At 35.3% G+C, this 23,667-nt stretch overlaps 2 protein-coding genes across 2 annotated transcripts in view; one reads left to right on the forward strand and one right to left on the reverse strand.

Annotated features, from left to right (window-relative positions):
* The window catches only part of LOC128211377 (phosphatidylinositide phosphatase SAC2-like), a 413,773-nt gene that overhangs the window by 41,129 nt on the left and 348,977 nt on the right, over positions 1-23,667 (reverse strand). The window lies entirely within an intron of this gene.
* Positions 191-14,976, forward strand: LOC128211379 (carbonic anhydrase 1-like). Its single transcript, XM_052916107.1, has 8 exons — positions 191-355; positions 4,736-4,768; positions 8,294-8,467; positions 8,879-9,024; positions 9,305-9,467; positions 12,125-12,288; positions 12,679-12,775; positions 13,535-14,976. Exons 1-8 carry the CDS (start codon positions 301-303, stop codon positions 14,002-14,004), a joined length of 1,302 nt encoding a protein of 433 aa, XP_052772067.1. The 5' UTR covers positions 191-300; the 3' UTR covers positions 14,005-14,976.

A 23,667-nucleotide genomic window follows, 5' to 3' on the forward strand; every position in this document is an offset into this window, starting at 1 on the left:
TCTCTTTTGTTATCTCTATAATCGGCATACGAAATTCGTTCAATTGTTATCAACAACTTAAGAAGGACAATCACATTTTCACACCGTGCTTGTTTAACACGGATTAATTATCAAACAATTAACATATCTGAACTGAAAGCATTGTGTTTGACCACAATACAATAAGAAATAACAAAGCGTCAACTACAAGCCGTGACCACGTGACACACTAAATATAGCCGGCGCGATTCAGCGGTTCTTCCTAATTTCCGTCATCCATTCTGCCACCGATAGGCCGGGTCGAAAGTACTTAAATAAAACATGGCAAAGTTAATGTTCGGAGTTTTATTAATTTGGACATTGTTAATAAAATCAGGTACGTGATTTTTAAACAGGATCTGTCTGTAAATATATTAAATTTGGTTAAATTGAAAATAAAAATCGTGGGAAGATTTATTTTGTTTAATCTGTGCTGATCGTACATAGTATGGGATGATTTGATAGCGTTTAGGATATCATTTGATAATATTTCTTACTATCATGAAATTAATATAAAATGTTAAATTTCACATCGTTCTTAGATCTAATTAAGAACAATGTCGTATACCAGCTAAGTGAAATCTACCAGTTAAACTTCGATAATGAAAATGCAAAGTCGTGCTTAGCCTGCGTATGAAAATTAAAAACAGATGGACCACATAGACACAATTCGTGACCGTGTTAACACATGCTTTAGATTTCATTACATTTTTTCAATCTAACTTTCTGAATATTTATTTACATTTTTTCGCTATGATATCGGCTATTACATTGCTCACTAAACTGTATTACGAAGAATTGACGCACATACCAAAACATATATGGCATTATTTCGACCTCAAGTTTGATCAAAGTCGCCGCTATACTTAAATCTGTTTTATTGCCTGATTTTTATACCGTCTGAAAACTTCTATTTTAAGGACAATTTGTGTTTGCGCAGTATTATCTTTAGACACTTGCCAAACTTGGGTGATTAATTTATTTCCCGTGCTTTTAGCGTCGCATTTAAAGAATCTTAAATTTATACAAACATTTTAAGTTGTATATAGACGTGCTCGGCTTTCGCTTGTCATTTTGTATCTTCATTTGAAGGACATTTATCTAACATTTGTTCTGGGCAGATGGTCAAATGGTGGCCTCTTGGGCAGATTATTTGTTTGTTATGTATAAATCTTACATAATATTCCCTAATATGACGGCCTAAAGAATGTTACTTCATAATAGACTTACTACAGAAAAGTATATGCTTAGTTTTGGTCTACAAAACGACTTGGCGCAGCCCGGCCTCAACTTATCAACTATAAGACTAATATTCTTAGTGTTCAACAAGGTGCGCATTCGAGGTGCGCGCGAATGCCTTTATTTTAGCCAGTGCGCATGCGTGGGCTTCTACATACCTCAATTATAAAACCAATAAATATATAAAAAAGAATTTAGGGTGGTTGTTTTCGTTACCGGGTTATATATAGTATACATGGATTTCTGGTTGTCGGAGCCCATCTTTATGATTTATATGTAAATCTGTCCGGCCATACCAGGGGTAAAGGGATGATCTTGAACTCTCATATACTCGTGGTTCATAAGATTCATATAATTAAAGACCTTTTTTTTGGGGGGGGGGGTGATTAATCTAGGCCTTTAAGGCAGATTCAAATAAATTGATTTACCATGTTTACTGATTAAAAAAAATAAACAAATCAATATTGTACCACACAGGTTTAATAAAATCCTACTAAAATATTTGTTATGTACATATTTTAACTTAATCAATAATCAGATTTCATATCTTTATGTAAACAGTGATAACTTTCAACAACTTCCAAACTCGGTGAATACCTTTATGTAAATACTTGTGTGATAACTTTCAAACGACTTTCAAATAAAGGGATTTTTAAATTAGTTCGCCGCTCAACAGTACAAATGACGTCTGTGCCAAGATTCGGGCAAAATGTGATGTACATAATGCATGGTGCAGCTGACAGGCGCATAAATAATAAGGCAGAATGTTTCCTTCTGAAACAATACCAATTGTTTAAACATCCATAATACGCACTTACGCCTCATATGAAGGTGAAATTAACGCATAGGTACGTGAGAAGAAGCAACTCATGAAACATGGCAATATGCTGAGGGATGAAGTGGCTTTCAAATTCAATGTTACTAAGAATATGTCCGTTTTATCCCTTCTATGTCAGTACCGACTTTAGGATGGTTGTGCGTGTACCGCCCCTCGCCCAACCAAAGCAAACACTGTCCAAGTAAACTTCAATAATGGGAGAAGTATTACCATTAAAATGCACCATTTCATTTCAAGAACTAAGCAACACTATTTAAGGAGGATACAACCCCTAACTACATTTTTACTATTCTTATCAAAAGGTAGCATCGCTCATCAATCTTTGCGCCCCGAAAATACACCCCATCTAACGCCAAAATCTGTATACACCCCTGGATGCGAGCTCTTTACACTTATACATATTCCCAATTGAAAAGCACTGTAACTGATATTTGATTACTTATACTAACATACGCCTACAGCCACACTTAACATGTAGTATTTTGTTCTTCCTAAGATGAGCACATGAGTTTATTTATAATTAATCACATTCAGTACGTTTGTGAACGTGAGAAATAGGTTAGGAATTACAATATAACACTATTTACAAATACTTGCAATACAATTGCCAAATACTGATATTTACAAATAATTGCAAATTATTTTTATTTTTGTTAAAGTCGTGCTAACTATGGAAGCGTATATCGTATATACTGACGATGTGATCGTGTGGTTTTGTCTACTAATTTTACGTCGACTTGGGGAGTTATTACACCAAACGTTGTCAACATTTCGTCGACTTGTTCACTTATGAACTGGATATTTTGACATAAGAATTGTCGACAAACGCGATTACTCATATAATGTCGACTTTAAAGCAATGACATCGACATAGCATGTTTAACTAGTGATGTCGACAAAATATAGCCGACATGCTTACTGAATAAGCCTCCGTGTTATAACTAACCAAGTCAACTACAAGTCGATAAGATTACATGATCATATAATCAGTATATACGATATGCGTATATATTCATTTTTAAGTAAAGTTCGATTGTTTAATAACAACACATTAACAAATAATCAGGGTTATTGTACTTTTAAGTCTTAAAATACAGTTCACTGGCATCAGTACAACCATATGTTATTTTTAGTTAACACACTTCATCTGTTCTCGTTCTATACAACCATAAATCACGTACTTCTGTGACAATACTTGGTATACAGTTTCACAATCAGATAAATACCGTTTTAAGGGACTTACTGCCGACTCATAACAATATAAAGATGATATGGCTTCGTTCACGGACTGATTAATATTAAAGTTCATATTCATATCTAAGAAGTTCATCTGCTCTAATTAGTTCTATATCCATATAACGCGAATTTCGGTGACAATATATTGACTAAGTATACAATTTCAAAATCAGATAAATGCCGTTTTACGTGATTTATCGCCGACAAATAACAATAAAGATGGTATGGCTTCGTTCACGGACTGATTAATATATAAGTTCATATTCATATGTATATAAGACCGTCTGACGTTCATCTGCTTTCAGAAGTTCCATACCCATAACACGCGTATTTCTGTGACAAAACTTGGTATATAGTTTCAAACTCAGATAACGGCCTTTTTTTGAGTGATTTACTGCCGACACATAACAAAACGTTGCGGCTTCGCGCGCTAAACAAATCATTCGGAACTCCTTCTTTATTGAAAACAACCTCGGATGTTCATGGACATTTTGCATACTCAGAAATCGTAATGTTTAAGTCCGCTGCAAGTAGATCGCGTATTAATTTAATTTAGCAGTTAAACTTAATGACTTCAATTTTCGGAATCCTAATTATGTTTGCAATAATACACTTCACTGGAAATCAATTTAAACTGAGATAAAAATACAAGCTAAAACACTACAATTTCATTTATGATAAATTTCAAAAAACTACTTATACTGATTTACCGGCATACATCCGAGGTTGTTTTCGATAAAAATGACCAAAAAGTTCCGAATGAAAACAAATACGCACTTTCTTTTCTAAATTAGTGTAGTGACTTTTAACTACACTTTTAGGAAAATAATAAAAAGACAAATTATTTTTTCAGTGCACGATAGCAATACATTTCAAATCGTGAACACCATAAGTGATTATTTCACTCGTGATAAGGTCACTCGTGAAACATATCGTGTATATTCATTATCATTTCTCTTCGAAAACAGACGAGATAAAAAGTGTTTAAAAAGTTTCTATTTAAATTTTAATTGGCTGAATTCTGTAAGCTCCGGGTGTCACGTAGACCAAAGTTATGTACCTCATTAAAAAAGCTACTGATCTCCTGTGCACGTTCTACTTCTTTGATAGATTTCTTCAATTATGTTCAACGACAATGATCAAACAGAGCTAAGGGAAATATGTATTAGCACCTGACACTCACTTATATAATAATTATACTTTATTACAATGAAATGTTGGAACGATGTAGCTAATCGGATTACTTGTCATTCATCAGAACCGTTTCATCGTTCAGGACTTCTATGATTTCGTTAATTTCCAACTTATGTATGGAATTAGCGATTATGTTTATCTTTTTTCTGTTTCAGAGGCCTCAAATTTATGTATGGAATTAGAGTTTATGTTTATTTTGTTCTGTTTCAGAGGCCTCAAACTGGGGTTATGTGGAGGACAGAGGTATGTATTAAACTTATCTTCCTAATATTCATGACAGTTGTGGAGAGGAAATATCGAGTACTATTATGAATTCCTAGAAAAAATATCTATCATAATACAATTTGAATTAATTTCTTTTTAAATGAACAGAACAGTATCTAACATATTCTGTTCTGTTTTAATTGAACTATGTCCCCCCCCCCATCATGAAAAATCTTTATGTGGGTCCCGGGCATGCTCCGTCACACTGAAGTAACATATAGGGGTGTTTGAAACCCAAGTCTTTAGCCGAATAAAAAGAACAATATATTTGAAATGTATACAACTCAAAATGTGCGATGTATTCAATACGTAATTATCATTAAAAACTTTAAAAATGAGTGAATACAAAAATCGAACAATGCGAATTGCCCCGAGCCCCCGGTGATCGATCGATCTTCAATACCGATCATTACATCATGACACCGATCAGCCATCCAATCCCATCACTAAAACAATGGAAAACCTGTCATGTAAGACATCACAATTTGTAAACCATTAAAATTTGCTGACATTTTAGTTGTAAGTCATCACGTAAAAGTCTATTGTGCGATGACCAGAAAAGATCATAGTTATTGGATTTTTATAAACTGACTAAGAAATAAAGTGGTTTGAGATTTTTAACGATATTTCGATTTTTTAAAACCGAACATTCATAATTTTGGAACTTTCTCTTTTTTTCGTGCTAAGGATTTTTACGTTAAAATTCGCATATTTCTAACTGCCAATATTAACAAATCAAAGAAGATTAAAAAGGAATCCGGAAAATGTGTGGGTCGGGCAGCGAGCGTTGTGGGCGGTGCCGGCCCTGGGACATCATCATTGTTGTGGCCCTGTTCGGAGCTATCATAGTGTTCTTCGTACTAGACAGCGTATTTCATCCGCAAACTGGTTAGCCTATATTTATGTTCTTAGAGTTTATAATTAGTCGCATACTGGTAAACCAAAATGTAAGCTATTTCAGTGTTTCAGTCGCATACCGGTTAGTCAACATTTTTTATTCTGTTCTTAACGCGTATCACCAACATACGGATTAGCCAATATTTGAATGATAATCGTTGCAGCTATAATAAGCAAAGGGGCAACTGGATATATGTATATTTTTTGACGCAATGATATCTCTTGTGAAAAAAAAGATCACGGATTTGTGAAAAGCGAGATTATTTGATTTGCGTGTTTATAGTGTTTTTTTTCGCGCATGCTTTTAAATTTGTGATAACTCATTTGTTTTCATTACATTTCTTCACATATTTATTCTCACAATATGATTTGTGGTCTTTCTGAGCTGACGGTTTCCTTGGAAACATGAATCCATGACATGTTCTTTTTTTATATCCTTATGTCTTTCATAAAACATCCGTTTTTAATTTTTCTTAAGTTAAGTAATTCACTTATTATATGATGAAACAAACTTTATACCATTGTATGTGAATATACGTACATTCTTAAGTAAAACCGCGTATATTTTTTTTTATACATGAAGTGTTTATAGTCATTAAGTGTTTATAGTCTATTTCAAAGAAAAGAAATATGTTTTTTTCTTTGAAATAGACTATAAACACTTAAGATGACATACGTTAAGAAAATAATTAAATGATTGTTGAATGAATACCGGCCAAGCCCACGAGTATCAGCAAACTACGGCCGTAACACACGGTAAAGAAGACTAGGAAATATATCATGGCCAAGACCACGAACGTCATCACCGAAACAAGTGTTTTCCCTGCGCTACATCATGTACATGTTCAATGACGGAGAACAATATAAACCATCATTTTAAGGAAGTCTGACAGGGGACAATGCATTGAAATAATGACACACTTATAATTAAGGTTAATTGCGGAAGTTAATGAAAAGTACTTTTAAAAGTACTTTTTTCTCATACTGTTTAATAGTACAATTCTGTACCAATATGGCAATAACTTTGACGACTATTACGATGAAACAGTCTATTAAGTTTTAGTTTTTCAGAGCTAAGTCACCTTAAGTAAACGGTGAAACAATATTAACTCATCAGCAATTAAATTTATTTGGGGAAGCTAATAAAAAGTAACAGAATACCACATTGAAACTTCTGTAACACGTACAGCATAACTTTTCTGTTACATCAGCATTGCACGACCAATCGGATGAAATATGCTACGAAGTGTTCATATTTCAAGCTTATACGCCTGAGGTAAATAGGTACACAAATAAATTTAAGCAATTAAGGTTTATTGTGGATATTAATGAAAAGAAACACAGACCATTTTAAAACTTCCGTAATACTGTATAGTACAACTTTTTTCTATTACAACAAAATAGACGACCGATCGGATGAAAAAGTCTAAAACGTATTAATATTTCAGATTCAAAACTCATTCAAAACCGTAAGACAACGTATAAGCAATGATGATGTGTTAATAAGAATCTATTAATTAATTAACAAGTGTCGTAAAACCACACCGTGTTGTGATAAATGTGACAATGATTATACTGAGAACTATGTTTTATGGCCAAAATGAAACTGACACATGGAGCAACCGCTGTAGCGAGTATTACAGGCTTGTCATATATGTCAAATGTCATTCAACTGCACTTGAAAGATTTCACTGAAATGTCATTACAAAATATTCGTATGCATATAGCCTTCATTCCTCGCATTAACATTTCCGCTACCATCTACACATAGCAGGACGATAGTAGCTTTTAAAGCTGCACTCTCACAGATTGAACGTTTTGACATTTTTTTTATTTGGAACGAGCAAATTTTTGCGAAAATCCATGGAAACCAGTTATATAAGACTGCAGACAAAAAATTATCGCAGAATATAAGATTTAAATTCGAAAATTGATGTTTTATGCATTTTTGTTTAAACGGTTAAAGCCATTAAAACATTAATTTTCGAACGGAAATATGAAAATCTGCGATCTGATATTTTGTCAGCAGTCTTATATCATTGGTTTGCAGATATTTACGCAAACAATGATCTTTGCAAGACAAAAAATAAAAATAAATTGTAAATATGGTAAATCTGTGAGAGTGCAGCTTTAAGTTAATTGTTTTGTGATACTCTGTGTTTTAATGCTCACTATTGATTTAAGGTTAACCATCCATCATAAGGATGCAAAGATGTATCTATGTATTTGAGATATTTACATCGAGATGGTATGAACCTGTTGTAATATGATTAAACAACGGTGCTGTTAACAACATTGTTTACTTAAACGAAGTTCTGAACAATCAGCCCAATGTGAATCGATTTGAACTACAGTCTTACCCCGTTGGCTCGAACTCGCTTGGCTCGATTTCCTCATATGCTTAAACTTAATGTTAATGACCGATTTTGTTTAACTAAATTCACTAATGTATTCATTCACGCTTGGCACGAATTTCCCGAGGCTCGAGGTATTTTCGCATGTCCCTGGGAGCTCGAGCCAACGGGATTCGCCTGTATACATTTCTGTTCTTATATGAGAAATTATTTGCCATCGACATTGTATTAATGTATCCTTCATTTTTCACAGGCCCGAACCATTGGGCGGATCTGTTTCCGGACGCGTGCTCCGGGCAGCAGCAGTCCCCTATCGATATCAGGACCCAAGAGACAATTTATGACCCCGGCCTCAAAGACTTTGCCGTCTTCTTCGACCCACCCATGCCGGGATCCAGATTCTTTGTACACAACAATGGACATTCAAGTAGGTTTCCTTGGTAACAGTGGGAAACGTAAATCTGTAAGAGTGCAGCTTGAAGATTGCAGTACGCATATGCCGTGTACAAAATGAAATACTTAATATTTAGATAAACAGCATTCATCCATTAAACATTCATTCGTTTTTAAGTACTGTTTTTCATTTTTCCTGTCATTAGAAAACGATTCTAAGCTACAACACCACCCCACCTTCTGTAATATACGTAGGATATACATTTGAAATGCTGAACATGAATAACAAATTGAATAAAAGTGGTTGAAGTTTTGGTTAAAATTGGCCAAAATATTTATTGATTGGTCATTACATTTCCAGCAATTTCTGTTGACCAATCATATTGCGAACTTCTCGAAAAATAACCTGTGGACAACTACATTTATTTCAATATTTGGTTTACAGTTCAGGTAAACACAGAGGGCCGTTTCTACGTGAGTAACGGTGGGCTACCGGACATCTACAGCACCGCACAGTTCCATTTCCACTGGGGCCACCAGGCGCACCACGGCTCTGAACACACCGTGGATGGCATACCCGCCCCCATTGAGGTAAGCCCACGCCTATAACTGGGAGTATATACGCTAGGTACATCTTACAGTACGACAAAATTAATAATAAAGTTTTGGAACAGATAACTGTTGAAAGTCAGAAATTTGAATAGGATGAGGAGTTGTTTCCCTTTGATATACAAACCTACCATTTGGTTATTAAAAGATATAAGGCAAATCATGCGATGTGACCAATTGTCTGACATTTAATGTGAAAGAATGCTTAATTATATGAATCGCTAAATGTGCTAATATATTTCTTTCTCCACCTTTCATGCAGATGCACATTGTGAACTGGAACTCGGACAGGTTCGCGTCCATCGGTGAGGCGGCGACGGAGCCCGCTGGCCTAGCGGTCCTGGGCATCTTGTTTGAGATCTCTCCTAATGACAACCCAATCCTAGAGCCAATCGTTAACGTCCTCACACATGTCAGGGACCCCGGTAAGTACATATTTATACCTTACCCTGCCCTACCCCTTCTTAAGTGGCGAACGGTCCGAGACTCATTCGTTCACAGTCGTTTAACAACATAAATGTAGGACAGCCATGCACATATTTCCTGCCATTGGGCACGTGCAATATTGATGTCGCCCAAACCGAGTTAAGGATGCCTTCGATAGTTACATACTTTTACAAAAAAATGCTGAATCGAAAGGCCACGAGGAGTAAATATCTTCATTAGTTGAACAGTTATTATTATTTAACATTTGAGTGGTTCGGTTTCATATCAATCATTGTTGAATTCGAACGCTCTGATATTTTATTTACTACCTGAAGTTACGAAAGAAACGCTTTCCTGACAGTTCCTGGGCAACCCAGAGCCAAAATTCGCTTAAGTCTTGAATCTGTGTCAGAAAACTTCATTCGTAAATGTAATAAATTTGTCTTTGTAAAATGTTTATTTATTTTTTTTTTAAATGAAAATGTGTAAATACTTGTCAAAAATTGTATTTACAACATAAACATCCAGTTTGACCAATATTGTTCTTCAAATAAAGATTGTACAACTTTGAGTCTAGGATCTCAAACTTAGATTTAAAGCGCTAAAGATGACGGACCCTGTAGTGCTATTCATTTGATTATATCTACGATTAGTGTAGCTAATCGGATTGCAAGGTATGGATAACCAACCTATACAACAAACAGAGCTTATTATGCATGATCATAATATTGAATTAAGTTGCATATCAAATGCCTTCCCGGGTCGTTAACATAAGATTTTTTTCCAAGTCAATGAACTAGTCGCTTATCATTGGGGTCGATCACATGTAGATGCAGGTGTGTGCTGATAATCGTTAATTCAATACCCATTCCATATATCCGTGTAATCCCCCTTTTATCGATTTAATTTCGATACTCAGTATGTCATTTCTTTTCTTAACCCTTTGGACTATATGATTTTATGATAACATGTATATACCATGGTGTTCCCAAGGCAGTATATCTTCTTGTAGATCATCTGATGAAGAACGAAATAGAATCGTTATGAACTAATATTGAACACAGCTTGAATGATTGGCTTTGCTCTGTCAGTAACACTTCAATATTATACAAATCGCGCAGGAGATTACGGAAATTGCCACCCAATACAAGCATGTCTTTATGGATATTTTCGATATTGACGAATGCAAAAGTGAGCAGTCTCCGTATTGTAATACATCACTGATGATGTGTCTACTCATTCAATCATTTAATCCTTCCGAGAAGTAGCTGATTTATTCATCCTTACTTGAATGCGACATGTGACTGAATCCTGCGTTTGTTTTATATTCAAACAGAAATTACAGTCAGCAGGTTCCAATCTTTCTCCCTCTTTCTCTCACAGAGCACTACGTGAAGTACACTGTCAATTTGTTACAAACGTTTATCTTGTATGATCTTGATTCATATCTCAAATTTAACATATCATTCTAAATCATTTACAAGCCATCCACAAACCTAATTTGATGTACATAAGATAACGACATAATAAAAGATCTCAATGAAAAAATACTGTTAGCGTATTAAGTTCTCATAAGGTTCTTTATTTGTTATCATGTCGTATCCTCATCCTGACAATTGCCGACTATTGTATTGGCTACATTATGGCTTGCCATCACTGCATTCCCCGCGAGTTTAGAAAGGTATCTATAAGCCAAAGCAGGGATTTACCCTCACCCTTGAATGAGAAGTCGAACCCCGTTTGCTCGAACAACATGGCATCTGCTAAGTTAACCCGAGCCTCGGAAAATATGAGCAAAATAGGAATGCTTAATTTCAGTATATAAAAATTAGTGCTTTTCATCAAGTTCAAGCCAAAGAGGAATTCGACCCAAGCGAGTTCGACCCAACGGGGTTGGACTGTTTAGCCAAATGTCCCTTTAAATGTGGTTGTATAACAACGATCAATGGCATATACATGTTATGAAACCGAGGGGTGTCAGCCCCATTTCGTGACGGGCCAACCGGCGTCAGTGAGCGTCAACTTGGTTTGGTTGTAAATCACAACTAGCAATGAATCATCACAAGGAAGGCTCAAAGCCTTGACTTAGGTTCATCCTAAAAGTTGGTCATTATAACCGAAAGTGCGTTGACCTAAAATCACCAACGAATAGACGACATTTATAGCGACTTGTACATTAACCAAATTGCGCTGAAATAGCATTAAACCTTTATCCAATAGAAACTACCCATTTTTGTCCTGGAAATAAGCAGTGTAATTTAGTTGCTAATCCGTTTTGGTGTGCCGTACAGACATATTATCAACTAGAATTAGTGAGGTTCCAAGAAAAGACCTGAAACATTCCGAATACAGTCCTCATTGGATAAATCTGCATTTCCCAATTATGATTTATATACGTATACAGTCGAAACTCGTTATGTCGAGCTCTGTTATCTCGATGTTATGGTAATGTCAAACAGTTTCGAATGTGTTGGTTAAAAATGACATGTTTTGTTTTTCGTTTATATCGAATGTTCGTAAGCTCGAAGTATCTGCCAAGGCCCAAAGACTTCGATATGTCGAGTTTTGACTGTATTAAACTTTGATTTTAATGGTTAACTAATGAGTTGACAAGTGACACATGACATGTGATTTAATGACCTTGTATATTATTCAGACATGAAGCTCAAGGCGGAGATCCCGGCAGTGTCAATGCGCACGTACCTGCCACGAGCCCACGACCGTTACTATAGATACAACGGCTCGCTAACCACGCCTGGCTGCTTCGAGAGTGTCGTCTGGACAGTTTTCCATGAGAAACAAACAATCTCCAAAAGACAGGTAATGCATAAGAATATATTTGTTTCCACTATCCCGACCGACCCTATACTTTTTCATTTTTATCGATGTGTGGACACAATGTTTTAATTTCCAATATTAATCAATTTATTTGACTGGACACATCAAGGCTTGACCAATTTATGTTTGTTTTTTTTAAATAGTGATAAACCTTTCTATAGGTCATGTGGCCCGGTACGTTTAAAAAATAAAACAAAAAACAACAACACATAAAATTATTTCCCCTACATACCATATTATCAACTCGTTATAATGCATGAATAGATTTCAGGCAGTTACCATTATTTTGTTTCTATTGTTGAAAGTAGCATTCTACTGAGTGTGTTTTAGTTTATAATTCAATTATGTGTATAACGATATCGTATATTCCAGCTGCACGTGTTCCGATCAGTTTTGAAGCCAAGCAATCACCACAGAGGGCGAAGGTCCCTTAGGTCAAGGGGAATCCGCAGATTTGTGGATGAAGTTGGTAAGAAGATAACATCTCATAACCCTTTTCGCACCTTTTCCATAAAAAGCAAATCAAGTTTTATTATCACTTCTACCGGCACAAAATACAAAGCGTACAGTTAGATGTCACTACATCAACCTTTGTTATCTGGATATTCTAGGAATTTTCGAATGTGTTAGTTAAGTTAGACATATTTTGCATTTCGGTTATATCGAATGTTCGTTATCTCGAAGTGTTTACCGAGGTCCAAACGACTTCGACATATCGGGATTTACTGAACATCACTTTCAAAATATAAATACATCGTCATATTTATTGCAAGCTTACCTATTTTTTGCAGAGACATTAAGATGTTAAGGTATTCTGCAAAATTTCATCTATGAACTGGCAAATTTTTAATAATTTAAAAATAATTTTATGTAAATGTTTGCTATAAAAAAATTCCACTGAAGAATTTGCAGTTGTTATAATGGCTAATTAAAACATCCTCATTTCAAACTAAAAATGCACTTAAATCGATTTTCTATTGGTACCTATGACTTGATCAAAAAAAAATAATTTGTATAACAGTTTGCCACACTTTAATCTCACCGAGAAAATTGTAGTTGTAATTTTTGCTCAATCAAAAATCCTATCATTTCAACTTAAAAAATGCGCTGAAATTGATTTATTATGGTACGTATATATACAATGTATAAGCATGCCTGCCATGTGGAGCGATTAAAGAATAAAGAGGTTTTTTTTTAATTTATAAATGCCTTGATTATCATTATCTAGGTATCAACGGTAACTTTGAGGAGACGGAACGTCTTAGGAGACAGCTGGAAGCGAAGGCCACACAGACCGACGGAATGGCTGCAGCCGAGGATGTTGTCGTATACGAAGAACCTCCCAAACAGCCGATGCAGAATTTAACCACCACACCAACTACCCGCCATCATTCTAACCATAAGCCGCATGAAGCAAAGCCTGAACCAATCAGCGCTCTGCCTGGAACAGGTGCCCATGACATCAACATGACGAAAGCAGAACAGGTGCGCAAAATGCTCGTCAACAACTACAGGCCAGTTCAGCCACTCAATGGAAGAGTCGTGTTTAGGAGCTTCCCGTTCTTTAACGAGCCAATCAAACAAGACACTGAAGTTGTATATATTGATATACATGAGTCAGAAAAGGGCGGATCGTCTTTCATTGTTGGGTCTTTTACAACTATTCTTTGTTCCGTTTTAATTTTGAGAATTTGGTAGCAACACTTATCAATGCTTTAGTGTGACATTTCATAATAATCATTCCATTCCCCACATACAAACTGACCTAATCAATTCATTAGAAGTCTGACTTAAAATATTGCATCCGGAGATCCTCGGCCATTTTTATCGAAAAACAACCTCGGATGTTTGTCGGTACAGCACGTCAGATGAAGTAGGTCGTAAAATTTTGAACTATATCATTAATTTAATTTAGTGTTTCAGCTTAATCTAAGTTTAAATTGATTGTCAGTGAAGTGTATTATTGCATTGTCAGTGAAGTGTATTATTTCAAACATAATTTAGATTTCCAAAGAGTAAAGTCATTAAGTTTAACTGCTGAATTATATTACTACGCGATCTACTTGCAGCGGACTTAAAGTGTACCGATTTCTGACATTGTAAACCGTCCATATACATCCGAGGTTGTTTTCGATAAAAATGGCCGAGGAGTCCCAAACGAAATGATTGAAAATGAAAGAAATAGGACTTGTATACGTTCACTGTGTTATTATATAACATATGGCGATGTTTAAAGAGTATTATTCAAACTGGTGCCATTTCAGTATCGTAAATTGATCAAAGCACTATAAAACAACTGAACATTTAATACATACGGGTTTAGAACTGGCTTTTCTGGATTTGACAAACTTGGATGCATGAATATTCGCATGCTGTGTTGTATATGAAATATATGTGTTATATATTATACGCGAATGATCATTTTCAGTTGTATATCACGTGACGAAAACACCATACTCTCGTTACCATAGTAACCATTTCATATTGTAGTCAAGAAAAGAACAACTATGAATATTATACTACTATTATTTGTTTTGTATGATACTATTATTTCCTAGATGTATATATTTCAGTGTATATATTTGGACAATTTTACACCACAGTATGTTTACTTATGTTTGCCGTGTTTTAATAGTTATTTTAATGTTTTAAAATAAAACATAAAAAACATTCCTTTCTTCTTATTCGTATTCTTCTATACGAATATGATGAAACTAAGGTGGAGCAAATTATTTAAGGTGCAGCAATTAATTTTGTATTACAACCAAAGCTTTAAACATGCTTTCATACAATTCATATATTCTCTTAATATAAACTATAACAAGAGCTCCAAGGAGTGAACGTTAATGCTCGACCGTCTGTTTTTTGTTCGTGATTGAACATGTTCATGGATTGGCTAGAAACACATGTATAATGTCCCTTATGCAACAAAAATTGCATGAGCACATATTTAACGGTGGAAACAGTCATCTAAGAAACTAGAACTCCGCAAGTCGGATGTGTCGCCTGACGAATTATTTACTGTCGACATTATAGCTGTTAGATTGGCATTTTATTCATTTATAGACAATGATGTTGTCATTTAACTTTCAATTGTAGGTGGCATTTGAACCCTCAATCAGATATACCTACGGAATAAGTTTCAGGTTGAAACCTCCTATAGTTTACGAGATATGCCACGGACAAAACCTAAGCAAGAAAATTAACAAAGGGCAATAACTTTAAAACTAAGAAAGCAAGAGTTACTGTTATTGTGCACTGCACTTGCCCTCCATGAGATCTATCTAGCTATGAAGTTTCAAGTTGATACCTCTTATATTCTTCAAGATATGCCCCGGACAAAACTTTAAGCATGGAAATTAACAAAGGGCAATAACTTTAAAACTAAGAAAGCAAGAGTTACTGTTATTGTGCACTGCACTTGCCCTCAATGAGATCTATCTAGCTATGAAGTTTCAAGTTGATACCTCTTATATTCTTCAAGATATGCCCCGGACAAAACTTTAAGCATGGAAATTAACAAAGGGCAATAACTTTAAAACTAAGAAAGCAAGAGTTACTGTTATTGTGCACTGCACTTGCCCTCAATGAGATCTATCTAGCTATGAAGTTTCAAGTTGATACCTCTTATATTCTTCAAGATATGCCCCGGACAAAACTTTAAGCATGAAAATTAACAAAGGGCAATAACTTTAAAACTAAGAAAGCAAGAGTTACTGTTATTGTGCACTGCACTTGCCCTCAATGAGATCTATCTAGCTATGAAGTTTCAAGTTGATACCTCTTATATTCTTCAAGATATGCCCCGGACAAAACTTTAAGCATGAAAATTAACAAAGGGCAATAATTTTAAAACTAAGAATGCAAGAGTTACTGTTATTGTGCACTGCACTTGCCCTCCATGAGATCTATCTACATATGAAGTTTCAAGTTGATAACTCTTATATTCTACAAGATATGCCCCGGACAAAACTTTAAGCATGAAAAATAACAAAGGGCAATAACTTTAAAATATGGAAGCAAGAGTAACAGTTCTTGTGCACTGCACTTGCCCTCAATAAGATCTATCTACATATGAAGTTTCAAGTTGATACCACTAATAGTTTAGGAGATATACCCCGGACAAGCGAAAATGGGACGCGGACGCCGCCGCCACCGCCGCCGACGCCGCCGACAAAAGTAACCCCTATATGTCGTCTTTTCAGGCGACACAAAAAGTATCCCGCGACCATTCAAAAAAGATTTTTTGATGAAAATCTAGAAATTAATTTAGACCTTATGCGGGTTTTTTACCATCCGTCAATGATAGAAAATACTATCAATGTTGTTAGATTGCAATATCTTACAAAAATCAATCTAACAGCTAGATAGCGTGTATTGTACACATCAATACATTTATAGGCGTTTTGTAAAAAAGAAGCACTTTAGTTTATGTTCGGCAAGTTTTTTTTCCTCATCTTTGCAGAAAAATTGATGCATATTTAAACGCCCGAAATATCGTAAACACGGCCACTAAACGCCAGCTTCACCACTTAATAATAGTGCTCAATTATTTTTCAAAGAGTACTAGCTTAAAGTGAAAACACATGTAACTCGAATTAATATTAATTGCTGCTTTAATATACATCCTGGATGGCATTGATCTATCATTCTATCAAAAGTTGATGGTAACCTATTTTGAACTTTGCAATACTTAAAAAAATAAGCGCGAATAAGATATCGATATCTTTTTAAAGGCACTTTCGGTAATTGGTGTCATATTGCTTTAATATATATTTAATTACATAATCAGATTGATGCCAAGATCTAAAGTCTGCAATACTACACAAAAAGGGAGGAAATCTTAATATTAGATCTTAGCTATCTCTTCTATCCCTTTTCATTCATACTCGTTTATATGCTGATAAAGTCGAAACTAGCTATGTCGAAGACTTTTATTTCGATATTCCGATTATGTCGAACTTATAACGTCTTTCGGTAAGTTAGACATGTTTTGTATTTTGGTTATTTTGAATTTTCATTATCTCGAATATTTCCCGAGTTCCAACGACTTCAACATAGCGACTATAGTTTACATTATCTGAATCAATACAGTTTTAACGAAAATATTTTGTTAAAAAAACATTGGTAAACCAGTTGAAATCGAAGGGGGGGGGGGGGCGTCTGGAGTATCATCATGCCAGTCAGAGGGGCCCCGGTACAATGAGTTAGCCAGGTAGCCATACAAATAAGCAGAGGTTGGTCTTCCGGTTAATTTTACATCACCGTTCTAATCGTAAATGATAGGCAGGGCCAGGACAACATCAGCTTTCAACGCATGTTCCGTTGTCATTGTGCATTTTTCACTGGGGCAATTATAATCAAACAGAAACCGTGGCCACCAATAAATTATTCTAAAATCACTGTTAGACCCGTAGCCAAACAATAAAAGCTTAATACGGTTATAAGAACTTCAGGCGGTCCGCCCGGTTAGCTCAGTCGGTAGAGCGTTGGACTGTTAATCGGACAACCCGAGTTCGATTCCCGGGCGGACCAGGTCACTTCTGTTGTGATTGGTTATGAAATCCTTTCTACGACCATTCGCACTGTACCACTGCCCCTGGCATGTACAGAAGTTGTCAGTTCCTTTCAGAAGTGAAGGCACCTAGTACTGGTTCACCGCCCAGGATAGGTTTGCGGTGGTTGAACTGACACTCTGGGACCCTTCAATGTGCTCACGCCGGGACCCGGAGTATAAACTACTAACACCACAAGAACTTCAGGCTTCGAGAAATGTGGGCCTGTGTATTTACTGTTTTCACTCCGGATTACATTGATTATGCATCCAGAGTTGCAATCTGAGGACACTGTGGAAGGTCCCATTAAATATCAAAATCAAAAGTGTAATATCAGACACATTTAGATTTTTTTATGAATTTCTATCAATAAAATTTGACTTTAACTTGTACACAATCGCAAATATCCCAAAATTGCCGCGTGTTTTGAACCGGCTATTACATAAAATTATTAAAAGATGACTTTAACTTGTACACAATAGCAAATATCCCCAAATTGCAGCGCGTTTTGAACCGGCTATTACACAAAAATATACAGCTTCAAAGAAGAAATGCTTAACGTCACGTAATACATTATTGACAATTGATACACAGAACATCAGATTTAAACATGAAGCTGTATTAACATGTCGTCGCTAATGGGATTGTATAATGATCGTCGACAGATAAACAAATATTCTTGCGCATTTGATGAATTTTCTGTTATCTGATTGACTGACGTCATCTTATTTGCGACGGTCAATAACTTATATCATAACGTCGCATTAGACTCATTTTTGTTCATCGACTATTTCTTATACTTTTGAAACCATTTTCATTCGGATAAGAGAAACAGCACTATTGAATAAGTCTAAAACAAGAGGGCATATAATTGTATGGCCCGAAATCGCTCACCTGAGTAAAACTTTAATGGTGCTCAAGACATTCCTATAATTAAAGGGCAATAACTCTCGGGTGACTATCGCAATCGAAATCGTCCGAGGTAGTCTGCCCATACACATTCTGATCAATTTATGTGATGATTGGACAAATGCTTGAAATTCGTTTAAAACGAAAGTATAAAACACATAAAATGTTTCAAAGGGCAACTACTCTTACAATATTTAAGTTATAAAACTTGTCACAAAATAGCTTATTGTTACTGTGAAATAGTACATTAATATGCAATCGTAGTTCTTCATGGAACCATTTTTTTTAAGAAATCTGGAAGGGTATCACCTTATGAACTATCCTGTGAAGTTTGGCTAAAATTTTCCTCAGCGGTTTGGATAGAAAAGTTGTCCGAAGAGGAAAATGCTGACGACGTACGACGGACGACGGAGAATCACCCTACCAAAATAGGGTGAAGGATATATTTCAAAGTATTTTCTAAATTCTCGATAGTTGGTGACGTCTTTCTTAAATAATTCCATTTACACCATAATGGATTGAAATATATAAGTTTGTATCAACATTAATATTATTTTAAACAAAGCACTTCCTGGCAAGTAACATATCCAACATCGCCGCTTTGGAGATTTAAGTTGATCTCATTGACGCCGTTAGTATAAGAAAGAAACAAGAACAACTCAGCATGTTAACAATACAACATAAGACCTTCTGTGTGATAGTATATAAATATTGACTGCCTTGAGGGTGACAGTGCATATTGTCAACCTGAGGTAAATACTGTCGACCGAGGCGAAGCCGAGGTTGACAGTGTTTTCCGAATGTTGACAATATGCACTGTCACCCTCAAGGCAGTCAATATCTATTTTATTATACCGAACAAAAACTGTAGTATTTTAAAGACTAAAAATACCATTTTCACTGACAGCTGCGAATCTTGCTGCCATTTTGGCAAGAATTGTCGGCTGGTAAACAAAGTGCTCAGGTGATACAGACTTTTAGTAAAATACTATCAGTAAATCCCGTATTCGTACCGTATTGCCAATTTCATATGTTCTTTAGAAGTGAGGTTTTATAATTAGTGCATTTTAAGGTTGCAATGCCAGTTTTATATTAATCATATTTTTTCACATACAAATCCAACATGGCGGCGTATTTGTAGCGTATTTTCTATGTCATGACGTCAGAGGGTGACAGTGCGGCAGAGGGTGATAGTGCGGGGTGATAGTCGAAAATATTGCCCTGGCGTTTTTACTATATGTTCTATAGAAGTGAGGTATAATAATTTGTGTTATTTCAATACAGTATTGAAACACTTAATTTAGTGGATATAGTATAGATAAAATAACTAATCTAGTTAACAGTTGTTATCAAATTACAATCAAACAAAACATATACAATGTAGATAACTTCCAAAAACTGATCCGTTAGAAAGACAAACACTGCAGCTCATTTTTATTAGGAGCAATAATGCGAATCTATACACTAAGCTTATAAGATGCGTCCAAGAGTTAACCCGTTTAAAGTGAAAACATGTCAAATTGATATTAATGAGACTATATCATATACATGGACCAAACGAGGGGCTAAAACACTTATAAAAACACTTATAAGATACTGTTTAAAGACCCATTGGCCGGGGCTAAACAAACAGTCAACATGCCATTAACGCTTTCAACAAGAAAGCAAAATCCAATTACTGTGTAAGATTAGCAAACGACATTTGACATAAAATATTCAAAAGATTAATGTTGCGCTGGCACGACATTGGACATTCAAAGTATTTATGTTGTGCTTGCACGCCATTGGATATTTCATTTAAAAATGGCCAGCATGACATTCATTTTTTAATGTCCAAGGTCGTGTCAACACAAAATGCATCTTTGAATGTCGAATGTTTGACTAACCACACAAACTAACTCACTGATACCATGTTGAATTCCGAGCATGCCAACTTAGTATTGGCCAGCCATATATTGCTGCGCGCTCACATCACTGCTGAAGCCGTAATAAATACGTCACGTACACAAACATTGTCTTTCGCCACATATTAAACATCTTTTAACGTAAACTACACACATTCGGTAGTGACTTCTTAATGTTACATGATTTTTGTAGTTCACATCATGGTATTGCTACTTTCCATCAGAAGCTGACTGATTTATGAAATAAAACACGTCTTGAACATGCTGGATCTACTCGATCGACTTTTTTTGTTTACATTTTGTACTTCTACACCGGGTGTGGTCACTTTTATCTAATACATAGTGGTTACGGCAAATAAGAAACGTTACTATTTGTAACGTTGTTTTATGTTTGGTACACAAGTGAATTTTTCTTCCCATTTCTTGGGGTCGTCAAGCACTAGAAATCAGAGACATTTCGAGTACAAATCTGTCTGTTGGCAGTAAAATGTAGAGGAAATTATTTAAAGACAGACATTTGGGAAGCAAACTGCAATCAACGCATAAATTTAACAGAATCGGTTCAATCGAGACCGTTATAGTTAATACTCTGATTCAAAATCAATACAAACACATGTATAACAAACATAAATTTGAGTGATAAACCATTAACTACTTTAACTACTTATGCATTAATGAAAAATATTAATTACTGATATCAAGATTGTAACCGTGTTTTAATAGCTAAATATTAAATGATTCGTGAATGCTAAAATATCTACTGTGATCTACTATCATCTCATAAGATAGAAATACCGTGTTTTCTGCGCATTTCTTTCAAATTAAACTCGGAATCCTTCATTGTATATTACATATATTCATCCTTTTTGGTAATTTTAAACAATTGTATTATTGTGGTTAATCTTATTTGGGAGTAAGAGTGCATCGTCAAAATGACAGTATGCCAAATCCAACCAACACAGTCAATGCCGCAGAGAACTTGCCTGAAGGGTATTATATTGTCAAGTACCAAGTGTTCAGAATCTATGATAAACAAAAGGACCAGAACATAAATGGCTGCATTGTTATTGCACAGTTAACCCAATCCGAAGATGAATACGTTACTGCTACACATGCAATTTCAATTAATCTGGAATCGACTTTTAAAAGTCCATCGTTTAAATTTTGACGCGTTTTGGGTGTCTTTCTTTTCACTTTGGAACTCGTACTTTATGTTTACAATTGTTTGAAACATCCCTAGGAAATATGTCAAATAGAAGATCAAGTGCGTAATGAAACCGATTAATAGGAACCAATATTCAGCATAGTTTGAATGATCGGTCGGTCAGGAACTCAACAATATTGCACAAATCGCTCACGGTATTACAACAAGTGGCACTAGGTACACACAGATCTTCAAGTCTTAGATCTTGCAATTAATCATTGATGATGTTTCTAGTCATTAGGTCCTTCCGACAAGTTGCTGTTTGAGGAATATCGATTAAATCATTAATCGCGGCCTGGAACTTATCCGACGAGGTAACAGACACCACAAAATATCGACATTTCTATTAATGCATTGCAATATTTATCTTCTGAATTAGGAATGTTTCCATGTTTGGACCTTGATCCAATCAAATAAAAGAGGGAACTCTGAAGCACTTACAAGATATTCAACATTACTGAAATGATAGACATGAGATTATGACATGTTGAGACGCCCACAATAGAAATTAACGATTAGAAATAGGTAAATTCCTGAAATTTAAAAACTATGTCTTTTTGTGAAGATGAGATATTAATAATACAATGAAAAATACAGGGACAAGGCCAGTAGTCGAACTTTTAAAAATAAACCCTGTCCAGAAGCACAAGGCAATGACCTAAACAACAATGAATTATAGACACACATATATTAACATCACATACACACATACAGACACCAAAAACGAACTAACACTACATACACAAATACTTACACCACAAACAAACCATACCATTATCAAAATTGCTTTACCGTTAAACGTTGGGATCAATAATTTTCCTTTTTAACAATGCGGCCCCCTTAACAAATATCTCACTAAACAATGAACAATGTTCCCTAAGCGAGCAAATGCTTTCTAAGCAGATCATACATTATACGCACGGATAAAACTAGTGGAAATATTAAAACGATTTAAAAGTCATTAAATCACAATCGACAGACAAACCCCACACATTTTTAAATTATTTATTTATAACTTTATAAAAATACAGCATTGATGAAGAAGTAACAAAACATCTGAGCAGTGTCTGAGCTTATGATATTACTTATATTCCTGCTTTGATATTGCCAATTCATGCAGCAGGTCAAACACTCGAAACATTGTCTGTACTATTTCTCTGTTTTAACTGTGAATTTTACACATTTCTTGCAACTAAGACTCCTAACTTTGCATAAATTGATTAAGGGTAAATAACATTGCATTTATAATGCAGGAGAAACTGCAGGATCAAATTTAAATGCAAAGAACGCAAACCGAAAGACTAATAAAAGACACATCCTGAGAGACGTCAATTTCTTTTCTCAATAACATTCAGGAATCAACCTTTAAACTTAAACAACTCTGTAGTAAATGCACGCATATTCCAGGAGCAACCATTGGACCCAATTTGCAATCCGATATCCATGATTGACAGCTGATGAAGATCATCTGTCGCGGACACGAGGGATAAGAATCGGCTCTAATTAATTGACACGGCACTCATTGGAATGTCTATTGGCGTTTTACAGATAACCATTCTTTGAAGAAACATAATACGAAAGTGGTTTAACCTCAGATTTCTATTTTGATTGACAGAAATTGAACAGAAATACTTCCAAAAAAACGTAAGAACTTTCTATACGTAATATAGTGAGACGGATTTACTGTTTCTTGAGAAGATGTATTGACAATGGCATTGCCTGACAACGAGTATATTCTGCTTCATTAAACGGAGGCGGTTTACCAGTCTGCCCGATTTTACAAATACCC

Source organism: Mya arenaria, chromosome 12, assembly GCF_026914265.1.
Source record: "Mya arenaria isolate MELC-2E11 chromosome 12, ASM2691426v1".
NCBI lineage: Eukaryota > Metazoa > Mollusca > Bivalvia > Myida > Myidae > Mya > Mya arenaria.